The sequence below is a fragment of the Archocentrus centrarchus genome, chromosome 3 (genome assembly GCF_007364275.1).
Source record: "Archocentrus centrarchus isolate MPI-CPG fArcCen1 chromosome 3, fArcCen1, whole genome shotgun sequence".
In the NCBI taxonomy this organism is placed as follows: Eukaryota; Metazoa; Chordata; class Actinopteri; order Cichliformes; family Cichlidae; genus Archocentrus; species Archocentrus centrarchus.
Genome location: NC_044348.1, coordinates 23078493 through 23104520, shown reverse-complemented (window position 1 = coordinate 23104520; position 26028 = coordinate 23078493). Strand labels below are relative to the sequence as shown.

At 39.0% G+C, this 26028-nt stretch overlaps 1 protein-coding gene across 3 annotated transcripts in view; it reads right to left on the bottom strand.

Moving 5' to 3' along the window:
- Window positions 1–395: 395 nt before the first annotated feature.
- The window catches only part of LOC115773313 (phosphatidate phosphatase LPIN1-like), a 28241-nt gene continuing 2608 nt past the window's right edge, over window positions 396–26028 (bottom strand). Inside the window, exons 1-23 of one of the 3 annotated variants that reach the window (XM_030719966.1) lie at window positions 19679–19862; window positions 16811–17011; window positions 16395–16490; window positions 12737–12833; window positions 12422–12641; window positions 11159–11233; window positions 10860–10952; window positions 10567–10681; window positions 10056–10227; window positions 9453–9605; window positions 9248–9341; window positions 8400–8599; window positions 7986–8079; window positions 7776–7845; window positions 6322–6414; window positions 6106–6170; window positions 5860–5998; window positions 3096–3244; window positions 2859–2945; window positions 2598–2750; window positions 2283–2397; window positions 2007–2110; window positions 396–1890 (exon numbers count right to left, since the gene is read on the bottom strand). In XM_030719966.1, the coding sequence (XP_030575826.1) occupies window positions 1719–1890; window positions 2007–2110; window positions 2283–2397; window positions 2598–2750; window positions 2859–2945; window positions 3096–3244; window positions 5860–5998; window positions 6106–6170; window positions 6322–6414; window positions 7776–7845; window positions 7986–8079; window positions 8400–8599; window positions 9248–9341; window positions 9453–9605; window positions 10056–10227; window positions 10567–10681; window positions 10860–10952; window positions 11159–11233; window positions 12422–12641; window positions 12737–12833; window positions 16395–16490; window positions 16811–17002 (2748 nt within the window). In that variant the 5' untranslated portion in view covers window positions 17003–17011; window positions 19679–19862 and the 3' untranslated portion in view covers window positions 396–1718. Of the gene's footprint in view, window positions 1891–2006; window positions 2111–2282; window positions 2398–2597; window positions 2751–2858; window positions 2946–3095; window positions 3245–5859; window positions 5999–6105; window positions 6171–6321; window positions 6415–7775; window positions 7846–7985; window positions 8080–8399; window positions 8600–9247; window positions 9342–9452; window positions 9606–10055; window positions 10228–10566; window positions 10682–10859; window positions 10953–11158; window positions 11234–12421; window positions 12642–12736; window positions 12834–16394; window positions 16491–16810; window positions 17012–19678; window positions 19863–26028 lie in introns of those variants that run through there. The other 2 variants (XM_030719957.1, XM_030719975.1) reach the window with 2 other exon arrangements.

Here is a 26028-nt window from a genome sequence, read left to right as displayed (position 1 = left end):
TCAAACCAGAGGCTGCACTAAAACAGCTGACATTAAATGAGGAGACAGGATTCCTGTAATACTGTGTGTTAATTTATTGCTTCAGTGGTCACATGATGAAAATGTCACCTTTTAGTTGGCTTAAAAAGAGATTTGCCTTGAAGCAATAAAATGGATGTAAGTATTTGAGAATGAGCAGCAGTTCAGTTCATATGGTCATAAAAAAATTGTAATCATCATTTACAGTGGTTTGTCCCATTTTAGTAATATAAATAAAGAGAGGCTTCTATTAGGCATAAAAGTGTATAGTAGATGCTATTTGATCAGTGGATGAAAACACAAACGTATGATAACACACGCACACACAAAAATATGTACAAACTAGGACTGTTCCATACAAAAAACTTCTTACAGAATCTGAATACACTTCCTTTACTTTATTTCCACTACAGGACACTGCTTTACATGAAGTATACTGACCTGTGCATTATGTTATATTACATTACAAAACTGAAAATATATACTTACTGTAGTCTTAAATGAGCTTATAAAGTAATTGCATTGATGAGCATTAGTCATTAAAATAAGGAGGCATTTGTATTTTACATTCTAGGATATCACAGAAGTTCCTTTTTTGTACAGTTAAAAAATAGGCTGAATTTTCATTGCATTGTCCTGCATTTGTTTTGAATATAGTCACTGAACACTATGTGTCATGGCCACATGTTTCACAGTCACACGGTCAAAGACCACACATTTAACTTTACCTGCAAAGGAGTTTGGCACAAGAGATGTCTGCCTACCCTATCTGTGCTATTTTTGCATGCTCTGGATGGTTTTACCATACATAATCTCCATTTTCTGCTGCAAAATGTCCACTCTACTTAAGTCAGAAAAAAAAACCCCTAGCCACATAACTAGTTAAAGTACAACCAGGATTCCAAGCCTGTACTACTACTACTGTACTACTGTATTACTGTTTGAATATACTGCATGCTGTGGGTTAAAAAAAATTTTATTTCAAAAACAATAAACTGCACCAAAGGGCCCATCTGGGATTCAAAATGCTGAACTGGATTTGTGAGTAATATTTTATTTTTACTTTAATTTAATAACCATCAGAGTAAGAATGATGTGGTGTGGGATGAAGGCAAGAATGATGACCGTTCAAAGGAACCAGTTCTGCTTTGGTGCCTTTAGAGAAGCAGCAAAAAGTGACAACATGTTCTGAGAAACATTATGTAGTGTAACAAAAAAGCTAAAAGCTATAAGGATATTATCCTAAAGGGGTGTTATATCATTTATGGAATGCCTTTGCAAAGTTTACTTGCAAATTCTGAATCAGTACACTTGCAAATGTGAGTTAATTTAATTTCCAAGCAGCTGCTGAATTTCATCACAGTTTTGTTTTTGGGTTTATTCTTCTATCTAAAATTCCCTTTTCTTGCTTTCATTTTTCACTCAGTCTTCTTAGCGATCGACCCTAAGGTTTTCTGTTAGTTTCAGTACTCTGTTTTTATCTCAGTTTCCATGACTACTTTTATTTTCACTGCTAAATTTTGGCACAGCTTGTTTCTGTGGGTCTTCTGCAGAAAAATCAGCAGTCACAGTTTTTTTTTTTGTAAGTATTGTCTGCGAGTTAAGGAGCCATTTTCATTTATCATATTAGAAAAAGTTTGATGGCTTTATCTTCACATTCGTGTTAAGCTGCAAACTTCATACTAGATTTTGCAGTTTCTTCAGCTTGTCTCAATTGGCTGCAGGTCTTCTTCTCCCTGACTGATGCCTTCAGGAAGTTCATTGTTCCAGTAGCTGCACTGGTCAAAAGGGTCAGAGTGAGCGAAGTCTGCTTCCTCATCTTGAATGAGGACTGGGAAGACATGGTCCACTGTATCACACAGAAGGCCATAGCTGAGAGAGAAACACAAAAAGTCTTCTGTTGTTTGTACTGTATGAAGACAGAATTCAGACATTCAAACATCAGCACGTGCTGTCTACATGAAAAAGCAAAAGAGCATATGGCTTACGAGGAGATATTGGTTTTGGCGTGCTCCTGAACCAGCTCCCCCTTAGGATTGACAGTGAAAATCCTGTTCAGGGGAACACCCACCTCCTTATAGGAATAGACATCCTGAAATGACATAAACAACCAGCATTTTTTTTTTAAAAAGCATTGAGGTCAATCTGATTAAAAGAAAGTCATCCATCTTCTTTCACTTAAATCATAATTCATTTCAGAAGTATGTACTTCACTCAAAACATTAAAAGTGTGTTCAGTGCAGATGGCAGGGCAGTATTCTCACCGTAGCTCTGTTGCCAAAAGCAGCGTAGAATGGTTCAGTGTTTGGGTAGAAAAGGTGCTTGATGTCTGTGAGACACTCGATCTTAAACTTCTCAGGTTTCTTCTCAATCACCTCCCTACACAAAACATCACATTGAATATTCTTTGCTTTTTGTCTTTATGGCCTATCTTCATTGTACATCTGCTTCAATTAAATGTTTTCTTGTTTTTTTTCTTTTTTTTAAAGGGTACGGCTAAGTAATATGAGTTTTGCTTTAATTGCCACTTTAACTTTTACTCCAGTGTGGAATTTTAGTACCCTCGGTGTATGTCTGACCTGTGCAAAGCAGAAAAAAGACTGCTGGGGCTGAGCAGCACAGGGCCCATCGGCAGCATGGTTCCCCTTTCGTTGACCCAGTGTAGATAACCTCGTGTCATATCAGCCATGCCAATGGCCCTTGCAGAGCAGTACATGAATTTATATCCATTCCTGTGACAAAGAGAGAAACTATGAGAGGCAGAAATATAGCATTGTGCTTCGACACAACACACTATGTTTCAGCTGAAGGAAAATAAGAATGAATAAGACAGAACTCACAGGCTGACTCTGTGATAGAGCCGTGCGATACCCTGGTGGGTCCAGTCTTTACCCAGTGTGGGGAGAATGTGGCCCAGAGTGTCAGATCTACAGTGTAACATCAGACAGGCAACATGTTTAGAGTTCATTTCAGATGCATGCGTTGGGTTTTAACCCAAAAACTGTGTAAAGTCTGACATCTGCTGGAAATACGATAGAACTGAACAGGCTATAGGTGACCAAGTTGCTATTTCACACCTGGTAATGGTTCCATCTATATCTGAGATGACTATCTTGTCATCCCAACTCCAAAGATAGATTGTGCCATGACAGCGGCAGGTGCCTTGATACTGAGTTGTCACACTGAACACCACATCATTAGGACCCTCCTTTAGCTGCAGGCTAGCCTGTAAATAAGAAAGGTTAAGAAGTTTCCTTGAGGTTTTCTATTCAGTGCTTGGCTTGTTATCTACGCCACATAAGAAACACATGTAATAACATAACAGTATGAGCTATTCATCACATTCTAATGGAGCCAAACATAGAATTTCATTAAGAAACAGTAAAAAAATACTGTCTTGGTTCATAGTCAGAGTGTGAGAGTGACATTTAAAAATACTGGCAGCCACCAGTGCTACCCCTCCGCATCCTGGTAGTAGAATACACTCCTGATCAAAATCTTAATCCTCTACCCAAATTAAGGCCATTACTGGTGCTGACTGCAGCCCAATAACCATCAGACAGCATCTGCGAGGGAAGGGCTTCAGAAACAAAAAAACGTCTTCAAAGGCCACGTCTTTTTCAACGCCACAAAATTGCCCGGTTGGACTTTGCAAGGGTGCACCAAACATGGGACATTGAAAGTTGGAAGAAAGTTGTCTTCTCTGATGAGAAAAAATTTTACCTTGATGGTCCTGATGGGTTCCAACGTTACTGGCAAGACAAGGAGATCCCACCTGAGATGTTTTCTACACGGCACAGTGAGGACATCATGATTTGGGGTGCATTTACCTTCAGTGGAACAATGGAGCATCAGGTTGTGCAGGGGCGTCAAACAACAGCTGGCTATGTGGAGATGTTGCAGCGGGCATCCATAATGACTGAGGGCCCTCGTCTGTGTGGTAATGACTGGGTTTTTCAACAGGACAATGCTGCAGTTCACAATGCCCGCCTGACAAATGACTTCTTCCAGGAGAATAACATCACTCTTTTGGACCATCCTGCATGTTCCCCTGATCTAAATCCGATTGAGAACATTTAGGGATGGATGGCAAGGGAAGCTGACAAAAATAGACATCAGTTCCAGACAGTGGATGCCCTTCGTGAAGCCATCTTCAACACTTGGAACAATGTTCCCACTAGCCTCCTGGAAACACTGGCATCAAGCATGCCTAAACGATTGTTTGAAGTGATCACCAAGAATGGTGGAGCTACTCATTACTGAGTCCTTTTTTGACACTTTGATTTCTGTTTTGAGGGGTTTTCGGGTTTTTTTGAGCTATGGTCTTAAACTTTTGATCAGCTGAAAAAAATCATGTTTGAGTGTAAATGCAGTTTTCAATAAATTCCCTGCTCAGAAGTTTTTGTCTCTTGCGCTGATTTCATCTTTTATCATTGTGAAGCTCTACTTAGAACCTTCTTAAGATCCAATAATGCAAAATGCAAATTCTAGCAATTTTTTAACTGGTCTTAAGATTTTGATCAGGAGTGTATCTAGGGGCACATAATTACCAGGTCTCAGTGGATCTTTATGGGGTGCATATGAGCCTTCATGCTTTATTCACCACATCAATTCAAAAGCAAATGACTAAGTAAGCACCAGGAGTAAGAAATGCTAAAATCACTTTCTGTGATTGACATTATTATGATAAGAACAATAGCTGGACATTTCCCTATGACCATAGGGGTTTTTGACTAATATTATACTCAAATCAATAACACCTTAGCTTTAAATGTTATATGCCATGGAAATAACATTGAAACAACACTGAATGCTGAGTTACTAGGCCTAAAAAAAACAAACTTTGCTTCCGGTGACCCTGCCAGGGGACTTTCAGACACCCTGGTCATAATCTTTTTCTTGGCAAAACTAAATAACCTTTACAATCACTTTAAAACCCAAATTTTACATGTTACGACAGCCACAAATGCTCATCAATGTTAAAAAAAATAAATAAATAAAATTCCAAGCTTTTCGGGTCACCTGTGTCACCAGAAGCAAACACAATTTCTTATGCCTCAATGTATGAATGCTTTCTTAATCACAATGTATTTTTACCTGGATTGTCATGACAGTATATATGACCAAACAGTGATTATACTGTTTTGAGTCAAAGGCCCATTTAAACACATCAATTCGCCTTATTGGTAATAAATAATTAAAAAATGAAACACTTAAATCTATGCACCATTTGAGTCAGCCCTTTGAACCTCATCATCATTTTTACTACAAACTGCAGCAATATTGGCAGAACATTCCAGGCCACATTTACATAAAAGGCAAATAAATGAAAAAGAAATAATAAGTGTGGGACATCTTTTAACACTTCTGCTGTCAAACTGTGCCCTGTTCTGAAAATCCATACAGTTACAGCAATCTGACAGCAGAAGGATTATCATTATTAAAATGAACTGAATGCAAACTGGGAAAAGCTTTGAATGTGCTGGTATAGCTGCATGTTATTGCTGCACCATTGAGAAACCTTCAAAATAAAAAAAATCATAAATTGTATCAAGGTTGTCAGAGATTGTCAGTAGATGCAGCTAAGCCATCACTATGAGAAGCTTGTATGATATCCTTCCTGAGTAAATACACTTATGGCATGGCCAAAAAAAGAGTTTCAGTAAACTTGAGATGGTCAAAAAAGCCTGAGATGGTCTTAGTGCAGACAATGTACTCTTGTTTGTTACTGTCCACATTTCTTTTGTACTGTAGTGAAACACATTATCAATAAGTGTTAAATAAAGTAACATCTATTCCTATTAAGTGCAACAAAAGCAACTGTAAGAAAACACAATGTACCAGTTGCTCAGAGGTGAGCCGAAGAGTCTTCTTGTAACAAATGCCACCAGAACTCTCGAGGGGATCTGACTGACTGGCTCCTGACACCTGATCGGATGATCTGTGGTCTTCATCACTTGAGGATGATTCATCCTTCAACCTGAAAAATCCAAGGCAAAAAAAATCTGGTACAAGATGAAACACCCAGGAATAGGGTTGCCGATAGGAGTGGAGAGAAAAATGCAGTGATTCAAAGTGTAAGGTCACCTGTTTACTGGGGCCATAGTGATTGAATTCTCTGCTTGATCTTCAGCTGCTTCTGTTACTGATTCCTGAGGAACAAAAAGGTCATAAGCCATGGATGAAATTTGACTCTCACAATTTGTTTTCAATCCTTTCCCACTTCTTTCTAATCTTCAGTAAATGTTACAATCAATCACAGACAGAAAAATGCACCAGCAGGATGTCTATCTGTGCACTTACTGACTTATAGTCACTGTTCCTGCCTCTCCACGAGAACCACCAGCGTCCTCCTTTCTTTGGCATCTTGTCCTTCATAATGTTCTCCACTGATGCCTGGAGACAATTATGCACATACAACTCAAAACTGACTGAAAATGTAACTTAAAACTGACAAAAAAAGAGAGCACCAGAAAGCACAAAAAAAACAAAAAAAAATCTAAAAGGCAAAGTAAAACATGACAAACACCACATTTCAAACCACACTAAACTCCAGCTGACTCGCCCGAATAAAGACACAGTTGAAAACAAGACGCCATGCAAATAAAACAACAGAAGATGCTAAATCAAATGTAAAGAAAGGAGTTTGTGCTTGGACACAAGTGAAAAGATGGGGAAAGCGAGAGGCTTACAGAGAGGGCAACAATGAAAAAACAAACAAACAAACAAAGCAGGCTGATAAAGTCATGCCCTGACCAACACATAAGCAAAGCCAGAAAACATCATACAGGCTGGGAAGGACCGGAGCCAAACAGACCAGGGAGGCAGTATGAGAAGAAGCCAAAAGCAGAAAACACATAACTCAAACACCAACACTTGGTAAACATAAATATCAGATGGATGGTGAGAGAAAGAATGTGTTTGAATAAAAGGGAAAAATAAGAAGGGGGACAAAGACATGACATTAATCAAGTGTTAGGTCAACAAATTTAAAAGAACATTTCACTGTGATATAGGACTGACAACTATGCTACAAGCTTGTGTCAGGTCATTTTGATTGGTGCCATAAATTTGGTTCACTTAATGTGACAAATTTTAAATCATGACTTATTTTGGAAATATTGATTATGGGAACAAGGAATGAGTGTGAACACGTATTAGTTGGTGTTATTGTGTTGTAATAAGGAGAGGATGCTGGCAAACAACAACGGTGAACCAACACTAATAACAATAATAATAATGATGACTACATAGTGCTTAGTAGCTAAAACTTGCAAAAGGTGAGTAGAAATATTTAAAACAAAAACGTGACTTCAGACAGTTTCAGACCAAAAGCAAAACTCAAAGTCTTCATTTACACATTTACACTGATTAAAAAAAAAATCAACAATAATAAACTCAGCATACCATAGTTTTCCTCGTGCATCAAACATACGCTGAAATTTGTTTTTCTTCTTGCTAATTATCAGGTACAATTTTAAGGCATATTTATTACCACTTATTGTGATCATTTCTGTTTTATACTATGAAACTTAATGGTTTTACATTTTAATCCACTGCATTAGCAGCTGCACTTACTGGTTCATTTATAGATTCAGATTTTGTTTTTCTAAAAAAAACATGAAAAGCATAAAGACCCATTCGGTTGCGTGATGCACAGCTTTACATTTTGCCAACAAAACAGGCTATTTAAACTTAATACATGCAGCCAAATGGAGAAAAAAAAAAGTACTCCTGCATCACTGCGGTGGTCTTACCTGTGGCAGTGGTTTCTGGTAGACCTGCATGGCCAACATGACAGGAGCAGCTGTGTTCCAGTTGTAGTACCTACAACAGATGACAGAGGAAGCTAATTTACACCCATTTACTCCTCAGACATCTTTTGGCAAAAGATGGCTTACATATTAACACAAAATAAACAAAGCATGTATGTTACACACTCAGTCTAAATATGAAGTAGCACATACTTGCTTCCTATTTTGACCACAAGGTTAGGATCATCAATGATAGAAGGGTTTTCAGAGAACTGCTGGTAGGAAATAGCCTTCTCCAGAAACTGCTCTGTAGCATGAAGCACACGGACACACACACACAGAGGCAAGAACATATGAAAACAACATATAGAATAAAGAGTGTTTTTGTAGATAGAAAATTCATTTTTTGTAACTGTAGATGTTAAAATCAATTTCGTTCTGTTTAAAATGTGTAACACACGAACAGAACTGCAGCAACTTTGTAATATCTGCACCTTAAATTTAAATATTAAAATATATAAAATATTCTTTTTAACTTCCTTAATATAACAGCTTTATCTTGACAACTACACTGATGTGTCTCATGTACATCATCCAAATCATCTTCTTGAAAGTTGCCTGTCCTACCTTTTGTGATCTCCCTGTTATCAGTGAGTCCTCCGCACAAAGAGATGGCGACATGAGGAAGGTCACACATTTGATCCGACAAACTGTCCACACCACTGTCAGCCCCACTGCTGCCCACTGACTGTGGGGATTGATTAGCACTCCGCACACCCACCATCATCATCTCAGAGTCCCCCTTCATCGAGCTACTGCCTCCGTCACTGTGGAGAGAGAAACACAGACACACGTTCTCACACATGAATTTCTAAAAGGTGCCAGCATACAGTTGTGCTTCAGTCAATAATGGCCTAAAATGTAGAACACTATAAGTTCTTCTATGTTAAGTTCACCCCATTAACATATTTACATATTTTTTCCTCTGGTACTGCTGTTTATCCAGAGTTTTGCAAGCTACTGAGAGGAGGAATATCTGCCTTCTCTTGATTACAAAGAAGCTCAATGGGAATCATGTTGTGGTGCCAAAAATACATCTGGAAAAATGCCTCCCTCTAGAAATCATGACCAAGTTAATAAAACTGACCAAAAATGTTACCTAACTAATCTTCCTCAATCTTCCTAATTTGAATAATCTGTGACTGTAAATATTACAATAAGGCAATAATGGTTAACTACAGCCAAAAACATGTCTGTGTCAGTTCTTAGTAGTAGTCTTTGGAGCCTAAAAAAATGCGACTGGACTTCTTTAAGTTTCTTGAAGACATTTCACCTCTCATCCAAAAAGCTTCTTCAATTCTCAAGAGAAGCAAGAGTTTAGATAGCTGCTCTGCTCCCACTATTGTTCTGTATAAGAGTGGATAAATCTTTATCTTTATCCATCTCTACACTCTACACTACATGGATGTACATACTTTTTAGGAAAGTAGAGAGCAGCAACTTCAGGCTCCAGGGCTGTAATGTCATCCAGGTATATACCATCAGCACCCAGGTGTTGACTTCTCTTTTCTAGAGGGGACATCATCACATTTTGTCATTACATAAAAGAGGATAATGAGGAATAAAGACACACTGAGTTCAATGAATACTTTCTTTACATACAGAAAACTCACACAGTACCTTTCCTCTTGGATGGTGAATCAGTCCTTCTTATGGAACTTCCTCTATTCCTGCTTTCTTCCAAATGATCAGGAAGAATTCTCTGAGACACTGAGCATGTTGTTAAACTCTCCATCTGTACACATGATGGCCCAACACTTTCCACCTCTCTCCCTAAAGAAGAAAAAAAAAGCAGATGGGTAATGTTAACTTTAGAATGTGATATACTTATTGCTTCAGTCAAGCTGTTATGTTGACATAAAAGATGCTGAATCTCAGTCATTCAGCAGTCGTGTGTAAAACAAGAATTTTCACAAAACCATCACTGGGGGTCACTAAAGGGCAGGTTCTGCCATGGAAAATATCTGCTATGTTTACAACTTGCAAGCAACTACAACCGTGGCTCACGGGGTTTTATCCTGAAATGACTCACTCAGGCGTTTGATATTTTTCACAGATACAGGCCAAAAGCAGATGATGCAACATGAGGTAACAACTATAAATTTAAATATGTTTCCTGTTATTTGGCAATTTATTTAAAAAAAAACCCAACAACAACACTTCTTTGTGCAATTTTATCTAACTTTTAGAGGTTTGTACATTCAATGCAAATTTTTATTCGACCTTGCTCTCTGACTATGTGTCCATTTCTGTTTTCCTCAGTGTCTTTGTCCAGCGGCGGCACCGGACCGCGTGGAGTTCCTGTGTCATTGATGGCTCTGAAGTGAGTGCTAGCAGACACCGGAATGGAGACAGCAGCTGCAGAATCCTTCTGGTGGGAAGTCAGGAAAGATGGCTGTAAAAGAAAAAGAGACTGTCTGTTCACACAATACCTGTTTTCTTGCTCACATGTATTTTTCTTATGCCATCCCTTATTCATGTTTCCTTTGCTCCATTCATACGTGTTAGAGGCTGAACACTACTTATAAAAATAGATATGTAAATTGAAATAAAATTCCCCTGCACTGAGTATTGCATTCTGAGTCTGACAGACCTTATTGCTTGTAAGACTAATAAAGTGTTTTACACTGTATGTCATGACCATGTAGTTAATTTAATGCTGCCATACTCAAGAGGCATACCCAACAGAAGTGATCATATACATGTAATTCCCCAGATGATACTGTGTGTGTACCTGGGCAGCCTGTGGTAGCTCTCCCCAGGTCCACAGGATCTCAGGGTTCTCCTTAGACTGATTTGTTAGCTCTGAGTCGCTCTTCGGTGTTGATGACTGTGAATCATCTGGGCTGCTGGGAAAGTTAAAGTCAAACACTTTGTTTAGATTGTTGGGTATTGCACAGTTTCCCCGATAAAGCAGCTCTGCCAAAATTTTAAAAAATGAAGCATTATTCTCTATGCCAATATTTTTGAAAATTTGTGCATTATTTCATATGTAGTGTTCAGAGAGGGTGAAATTTAAGGTCATACCTAATAAGGGGAGAGAAATGAGAGGTCTGTTGAGGACAAGAGATGGATAGACCACCGGGCTGATGGATGGAGAGTGTCTCTTTAATCAGTCTACTACAGAAAGAATAAAAAGACACAAAGAAAAACAGAAAAAAGAGACGATTAGAGACAATGAACTGAGATTATTACATCATTATAATGAGGGCAGAAAATGTATTATAATGTGCAATCTGCTATGAACAGAATAAATACAGATTCAATAAGAAGAGTTTATCAAAGAGTCCAAATCACATCTGTCAGTGTGATTTGTGTCTGAATACCTCTGTGAGTGAGTCCAATCAGTGCTGGGGTGAATGTGGTTGTTGACTGTAGATCCCTGATCACTGTACACAGGTCTGATCACAAACACACACATCCACGGACATGTTAGTCATATACACAGACATATAATTTCACAACCAGTGCAGACAATGGTATTTCCTATGTAAACAGTGTGTCAATACAAGTCCTATCACATCCAAGAAACCGTGTTATGGTCTGTTTGATAGCCTGTTTGGCTGTAACTGCACATCACAAACCAACCAAGGAAATACATTAAATGCAGTATAAATACAAGTACAGTATAAAGAATGACTTGAAGCACATCTTTCAGGATTTTTCAGGCTCATCGTGTGGTAAACCTCCTAAAAAAGGCTTGGAATGCCTGCAGTAAGGATGACCCCGTGGGCCATTCTTTCAAAGAGACAGTGAGTGCTGTGGGAAACGGACAAATCCTTGGAGCAAGTCCAACAAGCAGAGCTGGTTTCCAAAGAGCTTCACACACAAACACAAACATGCACAAACCTGCACTCTCACATTTAATCGCCTTTCCTTAAATGCTTGCTCATTAAATTATTAATTCCATTGAAATGATTTAGCTGAACTTAAACAAAAAACTAATCTCAATTCCATGTAGCAGTGGTTTAAAGAAAAACTGGTCCTGGTTTTCAACATAAGCACACACCGCCATCAAGTTCCCTAATCTCTTCTTACAGTTTGGGGTTGTGCAGGGCTCAGTTAGAGGAAAAAGATGTCAGGTAATTGCAAAAATAAGGATTTAGCAAAGTTTGAATCAGACTGTTTGTTATTGCCTTTCAAATCAAATTAAACAGCAAATTACACATGAATATGTAATTACGGAGAGACAAGCTCACATTTGATTGTCATACGATCAAGTCTAATTACCTTTTTGTTACAATTAAAGCACAAATCCTCAAAAGACTAGTAGTCAAGCCATTCTAATAACACTGTGAAACTTGGGAGTTGTGTGGTTTTGGGATAAATACTAATTTAAGCACACTTGTCTATCCAATAGCTGCACACTCAGATATTTCAGGCTTGAAATGGTCTTCTTTGACACAGAGCCACAGTGGCTAAATATTCATAAGGTATATGCCAGGAGGCATTACAGAATATCCTCAGTTTATGGGACATTCATTTTTTCTTTGTATTTCTGATCCTGTGATTCATTTGGCACAAATACACCCCCAGCACCCCCAGAGAGTTCAAACAAACACTTAAAATGCTCTCTTGCACGCACACACCTACTGCTGTCCCCCTCCCTCTCCTCATCCGAGCTCAGGTCAATAGTGAACATGTCTTCATCCTCTGAGAACTCTTCTCCACTCTCCTCTCTCCTCCCTCCTGCTCCCCCTCCACCTCCCTCCGGCCGTGCCTTCCTCCTCCTTTTCCTCCTCTTCTTGGTCATCACTCCATCACTTTGTCCCAGGTTCTGGACAGGAAGTGAGCTGCATGGGATAGTGTCTATGTGTTGAGAAAGAGAAGCATAAAAAAAACTGTTTAAGAAAAAGAAGCACATTTTCACATATTCTATCAGTGCTGTTATCAACAGAGCCTACCATGATGGCGAGAGTTGCCCCTGCCCAGCTGGGACTCCATTAACTCCTCCCCCTTTGACACAATGGGTGACGTTACCAGGTAGGACGGAACCACTTCCTGTTATCAGGGAAAGTGAGATGACATCTTTAATTCGATCAAAAATCATGATTACCTGAAATTACAATAATTGATTTGAGCCTTTTCTACAGTATTCAAAAACCTGTATTTCCCACATTGATTAAATATATAAATTTTAAAAAATTTTGTTCATACATTTAATGGTGCGATTGTCTTCTTTGGTTTAAGCCATTTACTATGGTTCTGAGATGTTTACATCTGGAGTTATTAAATATTAATACACAACATCAGGTGGAAATAGGCCTCAAAACAGCTGGTGCAAGACAGGGTTAAAATAAATCCAGAATGTAGTCAAATAGGACAGGGTGCAAGAATGAAGCGGAACAGTAGCTACAGTCTGCAGACATGCCCTAAGTCTTGTGGGGTGAACCTTTAACATAAAGACTATGACGATCACATAGCAACATAGCATTCCCACAGTTCTAAACACTAAGTACAGGTGAGGGTGATGTATATAGCTTGAATATAGCAGGTAATGACCAAGCCAAATACATCTGTCCTCTGACAATCATGGATGTCTTTTCAAAATGTCATGACGATCAATACTGCAGTTAACAAGATTTTTCATTCTAGAGGAAAATGAAATAGTGTCCCAACAGATACGGTCATCCCTACAGCCAAACAGCCAGCTACATAATCTGGTGAGAATTTGAACTCAGATTAGCAAAATCACACAGATTTGCTCATCAGGGTTACACTGCCAACAGGCTGCCAGAATAATAAACAGAGAGAGAGAGAGACGCAGAGGCAGAGGCAGAGGCAGAGGCGAGATAAAGGGATGATCCAACCACAGCAGACTGACACATGCCTTGCAGTGCACGTGTTGTCACACAATCCAACACAGCTCAATTCATTTAGATTTGAGAGGAAAAGGGATAGTACTTAGAATGTGCACTACACAAGGTCACCGTAGCTCTGCTGTGAGCTCTATCCTTGGGTGGAATATCAACCTTAAAGCAGTTTTAGTTTGCTTATTTAAATGGGTTTTTAACTTTCTAGTCTGTGAATATTTCAATTTCTCACTGAACTAATACCAACCGGCATTTCCAACATTTAAATCTGAAATCTGATATTTGCATTAAAAGTTGGTTAAAGGGTATATAGATGCCATAAAGATAAAGACAGTAATAATTCTTTTTATGTTTTGCCCTTTGGGGCATAAAAACATAACTAAGCAGCATTACGAAACATTAAAGCTTCTTTTTTTCAAATACTAGTGTATTTAAACATTACTGATGTTGTAGCCTGAAGACGAGAACTTTTGGTTAAAATTTCAGTGGAGCATGTATTTCATAATGTGAAAGCCCTAGCAAATCCTCAAGTTTAACTTTACAACTCTTGAAATAGAGATGAGGAGAGTCCCTTGGCACTGGGGAGGAGGACTGGCTCATTGAGAAGTTGCTGAACTTTTTCCATTCGGGCCAGTGATGTGATAACTTAGACTGGCACAATCTGCAAGCTCCCATGACATAGTTTCTGCCCCCTTTTACCTCTTCATGTGAGTAGAAAGCACACTGTGCTGTACTACCGTGGTGCTATAAGCAGCTAGAGGTTTTATGTTCTTGTTCTGCTCCTGTTTCATAACATGTACAGTATGTCTGAGCAATTTCTGAGAGCAGTCTGTGTGTAACAGACTACACAGAGTGTGAACTGGGCAGATCTATAAATAGGTCTCTGGTGGTTTTCCACTCTCTGGAGGGAGAGTTATGTTAAGGAAAAGGATTTGAATCTAAACCAAAACTATAAGACAAACACGGTCAAAAGGAATTTGTAAATAACTGTCTGGGACTGAACTTGAAAGCCATTATTTTCTTGAGTGTTACGGACGGAGGCATTACAGTATTGCAGCAGGACCCATTCTATAGTGCTCCTATTGCATCTATTGATTTATTAATAGCTTCTTCTTTAAGACAGACAGTAAGTAATGGATGCGGCATTAGACCAATGCAATCCTTCAGAAAAGGAATTTGATTCTCTTGGATTGCAACATTTTCCTTTTAATTCTTGACCAGGAGACACAGCAAGCTCAAATAACACAAATAACACAAAAGCAAATAACATTGCAACTGCTGACAGACGTTGTTTACCACAGCTGTGGAAAAGAGCTTCCTTGTTTCCTTTTGAAGAAAAAACACCCCTCAACCCCAAATTACCCCCCACCCCCAAACTCTCTCATGCCGCCCACGAATCATTACCTATCACTTCACAGAATCAGTTTTCAAAACAGAAGGGAATGTTCCCAGATTAGGCTATTTCCTGTGAAGCATAACTGCACGTGTGCTGCAAATATTTCTATGAAATATGGTCTACTATGGATATATGAAAACACATTAGGATAGTCGGTAGTCTTCTGGATTCCATATAATAAAAGCCTGATAGATAACATCTGCTTTGGGAGATTGAGGCAAACCAGTGGTTAAAGTCTATGATGTGAACTTTATGTTTACAACAAATTTTTACAAACGGGAGCTGTTTCTACTACACATGCACCAATTTATCAGCTGAACACTATCTGTTGCCATCTGTCTACCGTCAAATAAGATGGTATCTGCATGGGTTGATGTCTGTCTGTCCTGGCATATCACTTTATGACTTTGAAACAAGATTTCTTTGTTTTCCTGGCAGAAATGGGTGGAAAATAACAAAATCCTGCCTGCTCCTGGCTGATTGTTGATAAGAAGAAGACAGCCTATACTATGTACAATGCAAGACAATACAAAATACCTTGAGGCAACTGTTGCTGTGAATTGACACTATATAAATAAAACTGAAAAGAATGGAAAGATTTCTTTGTCCACGCTTGCATATCAAAATTAGACGCTGACTGTGTGTTTAGTGTTTGCAGTCAGTCTGACTGACCAGTGTTTGTCTCTGCTTTCTGCTTGTCGTGATGGTTTATTTCCAGGAAGCTAAACCCGTGCTTGCCAAGAGGATGCCACAAGAGGACACAAGCACTTGTTGTGCCTTGTTATTGAGCCCATTTTTTTCAGTTGTTATGCTAAAACCTTTATCTGCTTATGAACAAACAATCTGGTAAGGTCTATGTTTGGATTTATCCCCCTTTATGATCACATTTGGATAGTTCAAATCTCATACAGTTTAAATAACATTTAAATAAAACATTTACTAAATTCATAGATAATTGCTAGCATGTTCTTTTTTGACTCATCTCATGATTTTAAAACACTGGTTTCTGTTCTTTAAAGCTGCTTGGCAGAATTAACACCACAAGAGAGCAGAGGTACATTTTTTTCTTATTCTAGGCTTGTCAGGGCAGGAAGGGTAGAAATGTAAGCTTGGCATTTAAAATAACAACAACACGTAGTTGTAGATTAATCAGTGAGCGGTAAAACCAAAGAAAGCTGCTACTGCCTATGACTACAAGAAATAATTATGCTCCATAAGAGTACAAGACTAAATCAAGCACTGCTTATATATTAGTTCAGGTTTTATGACCTTCATGTCTGCAAGCAATGCTCTGTGCTATTCTTGTGTGTGTTTACTGATTCAGGAGTAATGGTTATGTCAATCACTGCTCACCAGTTTGTTTTCAGTCTCTTTAACAAAGAAAGCCTCTCCATTTTCTCCCAGCTTCATGTGCAAACTCACTGGCTCTCCATTAATCTCTATGTCCACCTGCAGAACAGAACAGAAAAAAGAATCATTTAAGGTTCGTATGTTAAACTTCAAGACAAATACAGTACCTTTAGGCTATACAAAGAAACGTGTTGTATCCTGTTATCCATTAAGACACTGACATAGGAGTTTTTGTGATTGTTGTCTTTTTCTTTTTTTTAATTTACATTAATGTAATGAGTAAGTTATTTTATTTTCAAAAAATATGCTACAGCATTACACAAATGAATGCAGATTCAATTTACGCCGATTGAATTTTCATTTAATTGTCGTGAAAAATGAAAGTCATTTGTGCAGGTTAGAGAGAACTCTGATCGCACCACTTTCTCACGTGACCGCAGCACACCCATCTTGCCAAAGCGCACGTGGAAAGGGGAGCACTGTAAGGAGCCATCTGGCTGCCGGACCACAATGACATCTATACACCCAGACAGTGTAGCAGGGTTGAGTCCTCTGTACAGCTCCTTGACCTGCACAAACACCTGACCTGCCAGCTGACCCACATAATTCATGGTTTCCAACTGGAGACAGAGAGAGAGAGAGAGAAACAGAAGATTATTCTTCTATCTTGTTGGCATTTCACGTCTTTAACATAAGAACATAATGCAAGGCCATATTGTCATTCTTTTACATTAAGACACATTATTGATGTACTGAGTCCAGTTACTGCCCACACATGCCAGCTAACTGAATAATCTCAAATGGCTGCTGACAGGTTGCTGAAACCTTAAACAAAGACAGTTTCCACATTTTCTCTACTGTTGCAGTGCGACTGAGTGTGGGGTATGTTTGTGGGTGTGACTGACATTGGTGTATGGAAACATTCTGCTTTTCAAAAAAAGGGGGGGTTCAAAAAGCATAATTATAAACTCTGACGTGTATTTTCTTCTCTCTAGTGTAAATATACAGTCCATTAGGGATGAGATTAATGTTTTATTACTAGAATGCCAAACATGTTCTTGTGAGAGAGACACAAACAGGGAAACTCCTTCAGTGCCTGCAAGATTTGTGGTTGCTGATTCAGAAGGACGGAGAGAGAGTGAGAAAGGAGCAACAATACCCACCTAGTATCCAGAAGAACTGAACAGCCTTATTAATATTTTATCAACAAATAAGTTGATATTTCATAAGGCTTCTTTTAGGCTTTGTCTTATTTCTGCTGTATGTCTGCTGACCTAATGACCCTACAGCTATGATAGCTTATTCACAGGAGCAACTATCTCATAATGAATATGCATAACCAGATATTTTTAGAGAGAGTGTTTAAAAATATATAGAAATCTACTTTGTGGGGGAGACATACAAAAACAAGAGTAAGAGAGGAAAAGTGTTCATGAAAGGGTGATGAAGGAGGGTATAAACACACACACACACACACACACACACACACACACACACACACACACACACACACACACACACACACACACACACACACACACACAATAAAATTATAACCACCTGCCACCTGCTCGTGCTGACTAAGACAGTGTCACATACACACACATTACAGCACCCCAGTGAACAGATGGCTTCATGTTTCAGCAAAATGTGTAAGAACACTGATGATGAGGATGATTCATTAACACGCATCAATTATTGAACATCACAGATTGGGGATCTTCTGTTCTAATGGCCTAGCTTTATTGTGTTGTACACCAAAGCCACATGAGTCAATCATCACACTCTTGGTCTGACCGGACCACAATAACAACACAACACATTACGACACTGTTATTAGGATGATTACACTCTTGTGCCTTTTCTAAATTTTGCACTTTTCCTGGGGAGGGTAGTAGAAAGTAGTTCATCATCAGTGAGTTCAGTGGATTATCCAGAGTTACCATGATGCTGATTATGGAACGAGAAATTACTCTTACGTTTTCTAAATGTTTTACTTGATGCTATGAACACAGAAAGAAAATGTTAGGGTGGAACAGAAACTGTAGTGATGGTCATCTAACATCCTTTGCAAATCACCAAATCTGCATATACCACAGGTATATATACCTTGCATATACCTTTGGTAGTTTGGTTAAACTTGCCAGTCTCTATAGTATTTCAAGAATTACAAGGGGGACTGTTTGACAATATTCCCTTGGCCTAACTCTGACTCCCTTGTCCATTAATGTGCCCATCAATGTTCATGCCACAGAAATCTTTCCTCTCTCTCTCTCACACACACACACACGCACACACACACACACACACACACACACACACACACACACACACACACACACACACACACACACACACACACACACACACACACACAGCCAAAGCCATGCCCAGTCCTCCAGGACGTTTTTGTTAAAGAGCCAATCACAATGCGCCTCAATTACGTAATAACCTATCACGAGTCAACTCAAGGGGTCATTTTATGTCATTAAATGGACATGCTGTGCAAGACACAAAACTATTAGGCTAGCAGAACATGTTCTCAATAACTGCTGTTCTTTTTCAGATAGGTCAGCAGCAACACTGAGTCAGAGCTGCATTCACAGTGTGTGACATAAAGTCTACAGAGGCTTATTTATTGTAGTAAATACAAAACTTTAGTGTCCTCTCGCTACAGGAAAGACAGTAGGACCACCAAATACAGACAGACAGGGTGGCTGAGAGGTAACAGAGAGATTAAGGGACTTACAGACAGTTGTTAATGCGAAAGATTATCCAATTAAATCAATTTGATATGACTGGAGCAGTCGAACACTCCAGGATTATTGTCTGTAACATTTAACTGCTAAAACTAAACAAAAAGGGGTTTATATACGCATTAAACATGTTTATTTTGTGGCTCTCTCTATATTAGGCAACACAAATAGAAGTAAATACATTTTCTTGATTTACTTCTACAAATGTTGCCATCTATACTTAAACTGAAAACGAGCACCACAAAATACACATAAATTATACACATATACAAATATTGTGGATATTTTTTGTACAGCCTGTGAACAGCCCAAGCTGCATCAACACGGGGTTTTTAATTACGTCGTAGTATCCCGTACGGCCTCTGTGGCGACATGTAAACATCTGCACACGGGGTGAGGCTCTGCAGTCTGCATCGGTGCTCTGCTTGTATTCAAACAGCCAAAGCAATGAATACATGTGCTTCAAGAATATTTGAATCTCGTGATATGTCCCTGTCAGCATGTTATAGTAGCAATGTTATCGCTGCTTACATTATTTATGGACGTCGCTCTTCGCTCCAGAATATTTTCTCCATCCAAATTTTACCCCCAACAGTCTTCTACAGTTTTACGGCGCTACGCGTCAATCCTCAATTCAAACATCATCGGTAACATTCACCCTCATTCAGCTTTGTTGACATCTGATCGTGCCTTCTCTGCTCGAGGCTGCTACGCTTTTTAAATCGTAGATTAAATATTCCTCCCTCCACCACAGAGCTGCAACCACAGAGGGATCCGGTTGGCTGAGCGGCGATGACGCCACACAATGTTTACCGAACAGTTCCCTCGAAAAATCAATTATAATCATGTCAAATTATTTTATCTCTGTTTGTGTTTGCTGTTCACGGTTTTTACATTAAATTTTAATACGGCTTGTATTGTAAAGACTTTGAATTTACAAGTAACTAATGACTTTAATTTTATATCTTATCATAAGCACTTCTAAAAGGGGAATTAATTAGACATCATTTGCACAAAAAAGATTTATTACTAACCTTTACAAATACACAGCTGAATTGGGTGTGTAAGCCCTTCCTCAGACTGGTCTAGTCTGAGGAAGGGCAGCCTATAGCCCAAAACGTCACTCTCCTTTAAGGTTTATCTGTAATAAATATTATTATTCAGGAGCTTTGCAGGTGTGCAGACCCCTTTCTTCTTCTTCAAAGTATTTTGCTTCCAAAACTACAGCAGCTGGTCTCTTTAGTTTCCAGTTGTCACTGTATTATTTTCAATAAAATATAGTTTCAGTAATTTGCAAATCATTCATTTTTCTTAAAATTTACATTGTATACATCACCTTTCTTTGGAAACAGGGATGAATCATTTCAGAGAGAGATCATCTGAGGCTACATAGGGGTTAAATAGTGTCATGCATCACTCTATACAACACAATATATAGCAGAGTTCATGAATATAACATCTTGGGGAAATCTTAAATTACATATTTGAGATTCTGCTGTCATTAATGAATACAGTGTGATTTTCATGGACTGAAGAGAAAAGTAAAAGAACCTCATTCTAATTCTGAAGACATGCAAGTCTGGTATGAGCAGCCAAGGAGACAAGAATAGCACTGACATTCAGGCAGCTTGAAGGCATCAGCATTGCGCAATGTACTGACTGTGTCTCAGGGGTCAAAATCTAAATCTACCCACCTGTCCTGACAACTTAATACAGTGCAAGGCTGTAACTGCAAGTGACTGATTGTTTATGTAGTTAATATATAGTTTAAAACTGCAACCACAAGCATATATGCTTGAGACAGATCCTTTATTCCAACAATCTAAAGCAGCAGATTCTAAATTGCAACTGAATCCTTGTGATGTTCAATTTTTAAAATTTTTATTTCATCATTTTGGCAACAAGCTCTTATTCATTCTTTTGACTTAGATGAGAAGATTGATAACTCCCATGTCTGTATGGAAAATATGAGGATAAAATCAGGAGCTTAGAGTTGCATAAAGATTGGAAACAGGATAAAACTGCTTGCTTACCTCTGTGTGAAGATACTTTACAGTGAGGTTGCCAAGCAATCAGTCTAGCAAAATAGCTGCTGACATCAGCAGACAGATATAAGAAGAACTGACTCTTGCTAAAGACTAGGGGAGGGGAAAAAATTCAGCAAAACTGTCAAACTGGCATTGGATGCTTGTGAAATTGGTCAGTTGTGCAGTATGTGTCTCTTCCAGAGACACATACATCTTCTTCCATTGCTGAAATCAGTACTAACCAAGCTAATGACCTCAGCTGCAAGCCAGAGAATTGCAAGTACCCTGAGACATGTGGAGATCATCAAATTTTCATACACATTTAATACCTTTGACGCAACAACTAATGCATACTGTGAAAAGTAATTTTAATATAGTAATTTATTTCTATTGAACTTTTCCTAATATTTCAAATTAGATTTTCATCCATCAATATTAAATTTCATGTTTCAAATAATTGCTTTGTGATTCATATGTGTGATGCAGGGCAGTAGTTAGCACTGTCCCCACACAGCAAGGAGATCCTGGTTTTTCTGTGTGAAGTTTGCATGTTCTTCCCATTATCCAGAATTACATACTAGCGTAGTTTAGTTCTAAATTGGTGTATACCCTGCCACTCACCCTTTGACAGCTGGGATAGGCTCCAGATAAGCAATTAAGGAAGTGGATGGAAGACTGCCATTCAAATTTGCATAAACAGCAAGGTTAAGCTACAGACACTACTGCACCACAGACATGTGGAACAAGTGAATTTTGTCTATACTGGCAGAAAACTATTTCAGTTTTTCTCCTCTGTCAGCTGTTCCTACAATCTATAATCAGATTAAGATATATTTATGTATGGTGCCTCAGAGTGAGTTCTCAGTTTGGAGAAACAGACACAAAAGATGGTTTCATCACAAAGTCTCCCCTGCCTGGGTCTCATGGCCTTTTCTTGTTACTCAGTGTTTCTAAGAACCAGCCCAACTCTCGTCCAGCTACCCCCACTCCTTGTTGTTCCAGACCTTTGTGTGTTTGTGTGTGTATGTGGTGCGCAGTCCCACGTGATACAGTTCATGGTTCTATGGATCAAATTCTGCTGTCATTACAAACACACTTTGCACCGCCTTACTCTGGAACACTTTATCATGGTGGCCGATGAACACACACTCATACATATCAGCACCAGGCAGGGGAAGCAACGCGTTAGGTTTTCTAAGAACTGGACCATTCAACAGGCAGGAAAAAGTAGCCAACTAGAATGGGAGAGGGAGGGGAGAGAAGGAGACAGGAAGAATATGGAGATAAGGAGCAGGCTGGAAAGACAATTTGCAGAATGCTAATGCTTGTTATTGCTTGTGTGGATATATGACAGACAGAAAAAGTTGTAGAGGTGGCAAGAGGAGACAAACTGGTTTATTCACTGCAGTGTGCAGGGTCCTCAGTGGGTCAGGGTTTATGTGTAATAATGAGGATTTTCAATAAAAAATTCAAAAATAATAATAATATCTGCTGTTACAGATAAATATTTGCATTTTTAGATGTGAGGGAGATGAAAATGCAAAAGAGAAACAAACATTAGTGTGATCTCAGGAATTTCATTAATTACAGTGTGGCCATGTGGTTTCCTTGTTTATGTGTGTAGGTTAATATTTGCCTTGTTCATGCACAAACTGTATGTGACTGTGCGTGCATGTGCGTGCTTTCTGTTTCATCTCAATGTGTTTACAGCATATATGTGTTTGTGTGGGTCCTGACTGATAAGCTCTCAATTGCTCCAGACACGTGAGAAGTACAGCAAGTGACTGGAGGGAGGAAAGTGGTTTGCTGAGACAGGGGTTGCCTGGTCTCTCACAGGCACTCTCTCTGAGTTTCACAATGCAATCTTTTCATCACCACTGAGATGGGGGGTGTTGTCTGGGGGGTTGGGCTGCTTGAGCCAATGACAAAGCTGCCTGGGCCACACACCACAGAGCTGCTGAACCTGTCCCCACTGGAGTATTACTGTGCATGCTACAGGGCTTTAAAAAAAATCTGATTAGTTCAGATTCCAGGGCCAGACATGGAGAGTAAAACCACTGCTGCTAATCCTGTCTAAACAACACTAAAATCCAGTACATTGAAGCGAATATTTCATGGTCATTTCTTAGTAAAAGAACAATGGAAATATCCAGTCTGAATAATTGACATTTATGTGTGTTTCATTTACTGGAATATTTTTTCTACATACTTGAGAAACATCTTAATGCACTGTCAGATATTTAAAAAATTCCCAAACCAAGTATTTAATGTACACATTATTGCCCTATATAACCCACCTGTCCTGACAATTAAAACAGTGTGAGGCTGTAACTGCAAGTGATTGATTGATTGTTTATGAAGCTAATATAGAGAGCTATATAGAGTTCAGTTCAGTTTACTTTTTGTTTCAGTCACACAAAAAACAAATGATCCCTCATAAATGCACATCTGACAATCTGTAAGCGAGACCAAAACAGGCAGAAGCAAAAGCTTCTGCAAAATTTGAATCCATTTACAAGTTACAATTATTATATAAAAAAAATGCAACCTCCATCAAAAAACATATGAATTCAATCATATAACTATATAAAATATATTTTAGGATTTTCTTTTTCAAAAGAAATCATGAATTACATGTTTTCATGTCTGGGATAGCATTCTTCCACAACTGAGCTCCAAGAACAGGCAAGCATTTCTGTTTTAACCTCTTTCTGGCCTTAAGTACAACAAAGCTACATTCATTTCTTAGATTGTATTTAGTTTCCTGAAGTACACAACATTTTTGTACACAGTCTGGCAGGGTCTTTGATTTAGCATTAAACATTATTTGAATTATTTTATACTAAACTGCATCTTTAGATTTCATAAGATTAGATTTTAGAAATAATGAATTTGTGTGTTCGTAATAGCTTGCCTTATTTATCAGGCGTATAACTCGTTTTTGCAATAAATCTATATCACTGACTAAGGTTTTGAAAGTGGACCCCCACAGTTCTGCACAATAAGTCATATATGGATGTATCCGTGTGCAGTATATTATAAATAAGATATGAGTAAGCAAATCTTTAATTTTATACAAAATACCAAGTGTCTTTGAGATTTTTACCTTTATATAATTAATATGGTTCTTCCTACCCTGCTGTCAATTACCACCCCTGAGAACTTTATATTTAAAACTCTTGCAGTTTCAACACCATTGATTTTAAGTTTTATCTCTTTAAGTACCTCTTTTTTATTTCCAAATACCATAAATTTAGTTTTTGCATTAAGAAACAATTTGTTAACATCAAACCAAATTTTCAGTAGTTTTAACTCCTCTATTATTGCCAAAAATTCATAAACTTTTTACCAGAAGAAACTATTGTTGTGTTATCTGCCAACATAATAAACTCAAATAAATTAGAAATATTACAAATATCACCAAGATAATAAAGAGTTTTGGACCAATGACAGAACCTTGTGGTATTCCACATGTTATAATCTTAAATGCAGAAACTATATTATTTAGTTGAATACACAGTTGGCAATTTTCCAAATAACTTTTTACCCAGGAATAAATAATTCCTCTGATCCCAAACCTATCAAATTTTTCCACTAACTGTCTATGATCAATAGTATCAAAAGCTTTTGTTAAATCTGAACCACCTCAACTGGCTCCTTTCGATGTGGAGGAGCAGCAGCTCTACTTTGAGCCCCTCCCGAATGGCTGCACTCCTCACCCTATCTTTAAGGGAGAGGCCAGCCACCCTTCGGAGGAAGCTCATTTCTGCCGCTTGTATTCACGATCTTATTCTTTTGGTCACTACCCAAAGCTCATGACCACAGGTGAAGGTAGGGCCGTAGATTGACTGGTAAATCAACAGGTTCGCTCTTACGCTTAGCTCCCTCTTTACCACGACAGACCGGTGCAGCACCCACATCACTGCGGACGCTGCACCGATCCATCTGTCAATCTACCGCTCCCTTCTCCCATCACTCGTGAGAAAGACCCCGAGATACTTAAACTCCTCCAGCTGAGGAAGCAACTTGTCCCTGAGCCAGAATGTGTACTCCACCCTCCACCCTAAGTCTGAGGACCATGGCCTCAAACTTAGAGGTGCTGATTCTCATGCCAGCTGCTTCACACTCTGCGAACTGTTCCACTGTGAGCTGGAGGCCACCACCTGATAAAGTCAACAGGACCGCATCCTCAAAAAGCAGAGATGAGATTCTAAGGCTACCAAGGCAGAAGCCTTCCGCCACTTGGCTACACCAAGAAATTCTGTCCATAAAAATTATGAACAGAATTGGTGACAAAGGGCAGCCCTGCCGGAGTCCAACAACCACAGGGAACGAGTCTGACTTACTGATGGCAATACGGACCAAGCTCTTGCTGTGGTTGTACAGGGACTGAATAGCCAGACACCCCATACACCTACAGCACCCCCCATGGGATACCCCAAGGGACACGGTTGAATGCCTTCTCCAAGTCCACAAAACATATGTAGGCTGGATGGGCAAACTCCCACACACACTCAAATATCCTCGAGAGGATGAAGAGCTAGTCCAGTGTTCTGCGACCAGGACAGAAACCGCATTGTTCCTCTTGAATATGAGGTTCAACTAACGGACCCTCCTTTCCAGCACCCTGGCATAGACCTTACCAGGGAGGCTGAGGATAGTGATCTCCCAATAGTTGGAGCACACCCTCTGGTCCCCCTTCTTAAAGATGGGTACAACCACCTCAGTCTGCAAATCCAGTGGCACCAACCCAGATGTCCACACAATACTGCAGAGGCGCGTCAACCAAGACAGCCCTACAACATCCAGAGCCTTCAGGAACTCGGGGCGAATCTCGTCCACCCCAGGGGCCCT